This window comes from Ceratosolen solmsi, unplaced genomic scaffold, assembly GCF_000503995.2.
Source record: "Ceratosolen solmsi marchali unplaced genomic scaffold, CerSol_1.0 scaffold39, whole genome shotgun sequence".
Lineage (NCBI taxonomy): Eukaryota > Metazoa > Arthropoda > Insecta > Hymenoptera > Agaonidae > Ceratosolen > Ceratosolen solmsi.
The window spans coordinates 2,102,476-2,110,272 of record NW_011948433.1 but is presented as its reverse complement, the minus strand read 5'-3'; the positions used below and the strand labels follow the sequence as shown (position 1 = coordinate 2,110,272).

Sequence of the window (7,797 nt, the reverse complement as noted above, 5' to 3'; positions counted from 1 at the left end):
TTAAGAACGAATGGCGTTAAAAGAGCCCAGAGGATATATCGGCAATGTCGTAGATTTCAATGTACAATTTGTAAATTCGTTCTTCAGCCTTCACTTGAAAACAACAACGAGATGACTAATAATTTAAGAACTTTTTCCCTTCTCTACGCTCATGAATATAAAATCGTCGCGCTTGATGAATGTAAGCTCTAATAGTATGAGAAATTCGTAACTCTTTTTGGAATGGAAAATATTATTGATAAGCGTATTTCGGCTTCTATTTAATATTTGACATTCATAAAGAGCCGCGATAGAGTCGTTATATTTATCCGAACGTTTGATCTATAATTTTTCTACCCAACAGATGAGACTCACGTGCGACGGCATATACGTAACTAAAACAATCTACTCCATGAAGAATTTCATTAGCCTATATTAATATAAAGAAGCTTAGCTGATCAGTAGCTTGAAATTAACATAAATTCATTGAATAGAAAACTAATTTTTCATTTATTATGCTTAAGGCAAAATACGTTTCTTGAATAACAATAGTAATTATTATAAATGCTATTGTATGTTGCATAGAATTTTTTTTTATTGCTTTTTTTTTTTAATTCCACTTAGTTACTGTAATGAAATACGATAACAGGCATCACAATAGCATTGTGCTAAAGCTCTTTTCAAATTACATTTATAGAAAGTAACTTCCATTCGGTATTAATCTTACAACATTTTAGAATTAGAGCGTAATATCAGATTTAATTATTTCTAGTGAATTTTCATTTATCTCCGACTCACAAAGCAACTAAGATCGAATACAAAATGAACTCGTTTCAGCTAAAACTTCATTCAAAACGGAATGTTTTATTTTTATTATTGTTGCTTCTCCCATCCATTTGGAGAATTTCAACTTAACCCCAGCAAAACTTATGCTAATTGAATTTAAAATAGCTGACCCAACCGCGATCTGGCAAAATCTCGGAGAGTATTCCGATGATCAAAGGAGTTGAAAATAGTCGGTGCGATTGGTGAGAATGAATGGCCTCGAGGAGAAAAATCGTCAGGCGACAAGTGCGAGGCGCATTTTCCGACCCGAACGCGACGTCGATACAACGGCCACGCGACCGACAGATCGTTTTTCTTACGCGAATGCCCATCGATTAAGGGATTATTTATCCTTCCATTTATGCCTTCTCACGCTGCGTAGCGGGTCGTCGTGAGAGGCTCGCGTCCATTTTTCAAGATCCTCGATGCCCCGTTTAATTCGTGAATTGTCTTTGACATTACGTGAAACAATGCATCGGAGTGTCGAAAAGTGCCGATAGTGGGGGGATGGGCGACGATACGATGGGTGATAAAGGAGGAGTGGGGTGTAGGGGATGGGCGGTAGGATGAGGCGCGAGAGTCGTAAGGCATGAAATTAGGAACGGTTTGTCCATTACAAGTACCGACTCCTCTAATGGCTTACTTATTTCATCCCTCGAGCTTTTCTCGAGATCGCCTAATCCCTCGACGGCCATTCGGCTCCTCTCAATGCTTATAGATATACATATCGCTCGTATATATAATACAGATTTACTTTGCACGTGCTCGTTGTGCTTTGTTGATGTGTCGAGCGAATAAATAAAAGAGATTCCCTGTCGCTAAGAATGAGACTATTGCCAAACTTTAAACGTCTATAAGTAAAATAAAAAAAGAAGAAGAAGAAGAAGAAGAAGAAGAAGAAGTAGAAGAAAAAAATAAGAATAATAACTTTACGAGCATACATAAAAACAGTGGTCCTATGTGTAACGGATTATATTGGACTAAAGCTAATCTTATCAAAATTAATTGTGCAACTTTAAAAACTACGCATTAAGAAGTTAAAAGTTTTACAATAAAAGTATAGCGTTAAAAAGTATAATTATAATAGTTTAGTATCTTAAGCAAAGATTATACTTGATGGAGCTTGTGAACCTTTATGAATGGTTGGTTGTGCTATCGAAATTATACTTCAAAATTGATTTATTAAAATAAAATAAATAATAATAATAATAATAATAATAATAATAATAATAATAATAACAAGAATAATAATAATAAAAACCTAAAGTTGTCCAAACGACGTTATTACTTAACAGTAATATTCTCTCAACTTTTTCGATGTAAAATATTGAGTAATAAGACTGTCACGATATAATTCACTTCGCTTTATAACGTTACACATTTGATTTTTTTTTTTTTTTTTAACATATTTCGCTGCGACGATAAATTATTTCTGGAAAAGCGGAAAATTCCATTTTAAAACGTTGTTCAAAAATAATTCCAATGCTTAGCAGATATATTGGCAATTTTTTCGCGTTAACGCAAATACTTGGCTATTAAGGCACAATATTAATAGCGTCAAAGGCAATAATTCGACGAGGAAAATCATCAAGTTATTACGTATCGGCCACTACTGGGAGCTGAAAAATCGATCGACGATTGACTTTCGAAGGCGAAAGTCCGAATATAATGTGTAGATATATATATATATATATATATATATATAAGATGTTGATCGCGAGTATGAATAAATAATTGCAAAGTTAAGTATGAAAATGTTAGAAGAGTAACGTAGCCAATAGGAGCCCTCAAATATTATCTTTCAATTTTAGTTGTAAAATAGGTCTTAACTCAGAGGATAATTAAATGAAAATAATAAAGAATTACTTGGCTAACTTGGTATACGAGTAGAATAATAAATCTTAATAATGGCTTACCGACAGCATCCGATAAAATCTCGTATCATTTCCAGGATAAATCCTAGATGGTAATTATGTGCTTTATAGAATTTCAATTTGCAATAATTGGCTGTACAGTGAGAGTTGCTTGGACACATCGTTTTCGCACGATTATGTAGTGGACTCGAAATGGCCAAGTTGAAAGAAAGATAAGCGTTGAAAAAGCTCCATCAATCCCTGCACGCTATTTTACAATCTATGCGACAGTGATGATATCGCGCTAATGATAATAATTTACCATTAAATAATTGACCGACAGCGTTATAATAGCGCGTGAAAATAATTACATTTAATTCGAGCTGTGAAGCTGGAATTTTTCGTCAATTCAATATTAGTCAATAATATCATCGAAATACTCGTTAAATTGCTGAATTACAATCACCCTTCGACTGCCTCCGACTATTCAATATTATTTTCATATTCAATTTTAATCTTTGAACACGTAGCTCAAATCTCAAATCGATCTTACGCATAAAGTTTTAAATAATTACTCAGCAAAGGATATTTAATTGTATAGCGCAACGTCGTGTTAACATGCACTTATATATATATATATATATATATACCCAAGTACCGGCATCGTTTATTCTTTCACAAAAGTATTATGAGCTAGAAATTTCGACGTCCATGTCTTAACGTATTATATACATTCTCATGCACGCAATGAATTTGTTTATTTAAATTTTTCACGTGCCCACGTACGCCGCACACGCAGCCACACACGAGCAATTGGCTTAAGTTGCCAATCGCCAGGCCTGCAAGAGAAATGGCTATTTTGAAGAAACGAGTCCTTTAAATAATTCGGAACTATTTACATTGCTCGTACGATTTAAATATGCATTCGAATAAATCAGGAACCTTCCTTCCCTTTCAGAGGAAGCGCTCCCTTTCTGCTAAATGAATAAGAACTCAAGCAGGGATATTTTAATGCATTTACGGCTCATCTTTCTTTAAGCGTGAAAACCTCGGGGCAGAATGAAAAATGCCAAATCTCGTTAGACTCGACGACCGAGGAAGGAAACTCTCGCCGCCAGCCACCAAACCCCCCACGTATTCTTCAAAGTCCCAATGTTTGTTTTCCCTTCGATCGGCCAATTGCTAATTCTCCGATAGCTATGGCCATCATGAGAGGCGGTGGGGGGAGTGGAGGAGGAGAAGGAGAAGAAGGAGCAGGAGCAGGAGCAAGAGCAGGAGCAGGAGCAGGAGCAGAAGCAGGAGGAGAAGGAGAACAATGCCTTGCAACTTTTGCAGAACGAAGTGAGATGTGGGATGAGGAAGGCTGGGAAAGCGGAAGGCAATTTTTTCCAACTGGAGCGTCGGGGCAGCCGGATGATATCGCATCGGCCATTTATCAGCGTCGATTCGAAAAGTTAGAGGCACGCGTGTTGAGACCGGCTCCTAGCGTGAAAGGGGTCGAGGGCGTGGGAGGGGACGGAGTCCCACGGTGATGTCACGGGGGACTCGGAGGGTCGTCAGGACGCGCCAACATTCCCGGTCGAATCACGACCCCAAGACGCGGGAACAAGAAATCTCGGATTCATTTGCATAATTAAGGTCGGGCTCGCGAAGCGGATGGTACGTCGAGGACCTCGGCTCGGCCCCTCCGATGGCCACGTCTCTTCCGGCCATCCGGGGGCTATACGTCGCGAAAGGCGCCCACCCGTCCTGCTCCTCAGCCGCCGTCTCATCCACAGCGGCCATCTTTAAATTGCTCTGGCGGACGAGATAATAACAACAGCGCGCGCCGTTGCGACACGGCGATTGTCCTCCCGTCCCCGCCACACTACCCCCACCAGGGGACCCTGTGGCACGTCGCTCTCCTGCGCCATCGCGGCCAGAAGGAAAAGGAAAAAAAGTTCTCCCGATGCTCTTTTCCGGCCGTTTCGCGGGTCGGGGAGGGGCCGACGGGCTTCGCTCATCGGGTATCGGTGTAGCGGCGGCGGCGGCGGTGGCGGTGGCGGCGGCGGTGGCGTCGGCGGTGGCGGCGGCGGCGGCGGCGGCGGTTGCAGTAGAGAGGGGCAAGGGGTACCGACGGTACGCCGGTTTCAGGACGATGATGCGGGGGCAGGGCAGAGGATGTGGTACTGGCCGTTGGAGGGGGTTGGGGGGGGGGCGAGAGAGAAGGGAGGTGTTCGCGACGCGTCTACGCCTGATTTGGCACTGTAGCGCGAGCGATGGCAAAGTGAGGTTATGTACCGATGTGCCCCGGACGTGGAAGAGTCGGCGCATGCAAGAGAAGGAGGAGACTCTGGTTCGCGAACAGGTGATAAATAGAGCGGGCGAGCGCGGGCACGCGTACACCGAGTAGGAGTGGAGTCGGAGCTGGAGATCGAGCGCCGCGGTCGGGATGACGATGAGCTTGCTCACCGTGCTCGGGGCCCTGGCGCTCCCGGTGCTGATAGTCCCGCTGGTACTGGTAGGACCCGGAGCCCGGGCACAGTCCGAGAGCAGTCAGCCCTGGTACGAGACCTTGCCGGCCGTAGCAATGGATTACAAGGTGCACATAGACGCCGGCAAAGAGGACTGCTACTTCCAGTACGCCAACCCAGGCGCGACGTTTTACGTCAACTTCCAGGTGGGTGCGGAGCCGCGGCCTCCATATGGCAGAGGGAACTGGGGCCCGTCGGAAGCTCGCCTTCGCCAAGCCATTGCGACACGTATACACGACCGCTTCGTGAAAGTCAGCCGTCAACCCGAGAACTCGTTTCGAGAGAGAGAGAGAGAGAGAGAGAGAAAGAGAAAAAGAGTGATTGAGTGAGAGTGAGCGAGAGAGAGCGAGCGACAGAGTGGTGCGTGCATTTGTGAGACAGAGAGAGAGCGAGAGAGAAAGTGAGATTGCGCTCGCGCACGAGACGGAGAGAAAGAGTGAGACAGAGAAAGTGAGACAGAGAAAGTGAGAGAGAGAGAGAGAGAGAGACAGACGGACGTACCACGCGAGGGCCGATGTTCTATATTCGGTGCTTCGTTGCTGTTACTTCGGCACTTTCGACTACGGAACTCCCGTGAGCCGTATTGACCCGACAAGTCATAACGAATTTCGACGTAAATCTTATTATCGTAGCTTGCCAAAGATAATTTTGCGAGATTTTTGGAGAAAAGATGTTGCTGGCATTGTCTATCCTGCTATTACTGTCGTTCTATTCAAATCCTAATATATTTATTTAACAGCTTTCACTTACCTGTCGCATGTACTCATTGAATTCATCATTCACAGTACATTGCTTCTCCTTTTACGCGCTATTAATTTAATATTGTAAAAGTAATTTATGGCACGGAATTTCTTTGTAAGCTTACTTTCCATCCTTGTATTTCTTAAAATTCTAATGATTTATCGCTACCGTCGGTTATTGCAATTATAATTATTATTTTTAGAAATCGCAACATCGCCGATGAGAAGATATCCTTTAATATTCCTCGGCTTTCACTTCGGAATTTTGCCTATTCGGATAAATTTGCCAATTAAGATCGATGAGCTTAAATGCTTCCCATATGCTGTTAGAGTCAAAATAAAAAACAAAAACAGAAAATACTTGCTCCATTATTTATACAAACTTCGTAATACTTTAACGATTTTTTCTCTCAATTTTTTCTCTCTTCTTTAAAAACATTTTATTTTATGATAAATAGACAGAGGCTCTAGAAATAAATGAACAGCGCAGATTTACTGATTCGAAATAATAAAGGTTTGATACACTGTGCGAGATTAAAAGTTCCGTAAGCTTACGCGCACTTCAATGTCCCCAACGTAACATTTATAGAATACTTGTTATCCTCTATTTCTAACTCCTATAATTAAATACGTAAATTACTTTAAGGTGCTCCGAGGTGGAGATGGAAAGGCCGGTTTTGCAGTTAGAAATCCGCATGGAGATATTGTATTTCCTTATCAATGGCGTGCCAATGCAGATTATCAGGATCAGTCAACACAAGGGGGCTACTATTGTGTCTGTGTGGATAATCAATTTTCGAAGTTTGCTAGCAAACTCGTCAATATTTACATTACTGTTATTAGGTAATTATCCACCCCTTCGATTATCGTGGGGGGTGGGGAGGGGAGGGGGGGGGGGGAGAGCGTTAATAGGGGAAAACAAAACAAAACGAAAATGAATAAAATGCATCGTTCAAAAATTTTTAGGTACGATCAATGGGAGAAATACGCTCAAGAATTGGAAGATTTAAATCTTTCCGTTATAAACGTTACGGTAAGGATTGTAGTGATGAATGCATTTAAGTAAAAAATTACGACTAATTAATTTTGTTATATTGCTTTTAGAACACTATGGTGAGCGTTGAAAAGAATATTTACGAAGTCCTGCAAATCCAACATTTTAGTAGGAGTCGAGAGGATAGGGATTACAATTTACTTCTTGACAATAAGTCTTACGTTCAGAATTGGTCGATTTTACAAATAATTGTCATCGTAGCAACAACAGTCTTGCAAGTTTACTTTGTACGTAGATTATTCGAAGTCCGAGGCGGATATTCCAGATCGAGGATATAAAGGACTTGCCCTACGCATATGACTGATCTTTCATCGATACATGTGATACGTAAGAAGTGAATTGCACCCGAAGATTACGGAGGATTACAAAGACAATTACGGAAAGATTGAGAACCAAAGTGATCTAACTTTTGTTGTACTCCTCTCTTTCTCTCCTCTCTCTCACTCACTCTCTCTCTCTCTCTCCTCTCTCTCACTCACTCTCTCCCTCTCTCTTTCTCTCTCTCTCTCTCTCTCTCTCTCTCCCCTCTCTCACTCACTCCCCCCCCCTCTCTCTCTCGTCATACAATCATGCAAAATATATTTATATTTTTATTTTAACATTTATACAAAATCACTCACGTATATGCATTTATTAAGAAATTCGAATCCAATTGTACAGTATTTTTTTATTAAAATGGATATGTTCCATTTTTTTTTAATCTCAACTGATTCTCATATCTAGATTTTTATAAAGTTTAATGTAAGATTAATTGTTCACAAGTAAATAAATATAATTATATTTATAAAAAAAAAAAAAAAAATAAACAAACAAAGAAACGAGCAAACGCAAAA

The 7,797-nt window shown here is 41.0% G+C and overlaps 1 protein-coding gene across 1 annotated transcript; it reads left to right on the top strand.

Moving 5' to 3' along the window:
- The first annotated feature begins 4,885 nt into the window (after positions 1-4,885).
- Positions 4,886-7,329, top strand: LOC105364531 (transmembrane emp24 domain-containing protein 1). Its single transcript, XM_011502467.1, has 4 exons — positions 4,886-5,316; positions 6,557-6,753; positions 6,877-6,943; positions 7,015-7,329. Exons 1-4 carry the CDS (start codon positions 5,089-5,091, stop codon positions 7,240-7,242), a joined length of 720 nt encoding a protein of 239 aa, XP_011500769.1. The 5' UTR covers positions 4,886-5,088; the 3' UTR covers positions 7,243-7,329.
- The last annotated feature ends 468 nt before the right edge of the window (positions 7,330-7,797 follow it).

Excerpts from the sequence above, each read along its gene's own strand:
- LOC105364531 (XM_011502467.1), top strand. The coding sequence starts at position 5,089 with ATGACGATGAGCTTGCTCACCGTGCTCGGGGCCCTGGCGCTCCCGGTG. Across the intron at positions 6,754-6,876 it reads ATTTACATTACTGTTATTAG|GTACGATCAATGGGAGAAAT; the intron begins GTAATTATCCAC and ends AAAAATTTTTAG. Across the intron at positions 6,944-7,014 it reads TTTCCGTTATAAACGTTACG|AACACTATGGTGAGCGTTGA; the intron begins GTAAGGATTGTA and ends TATTGCTTTTAG.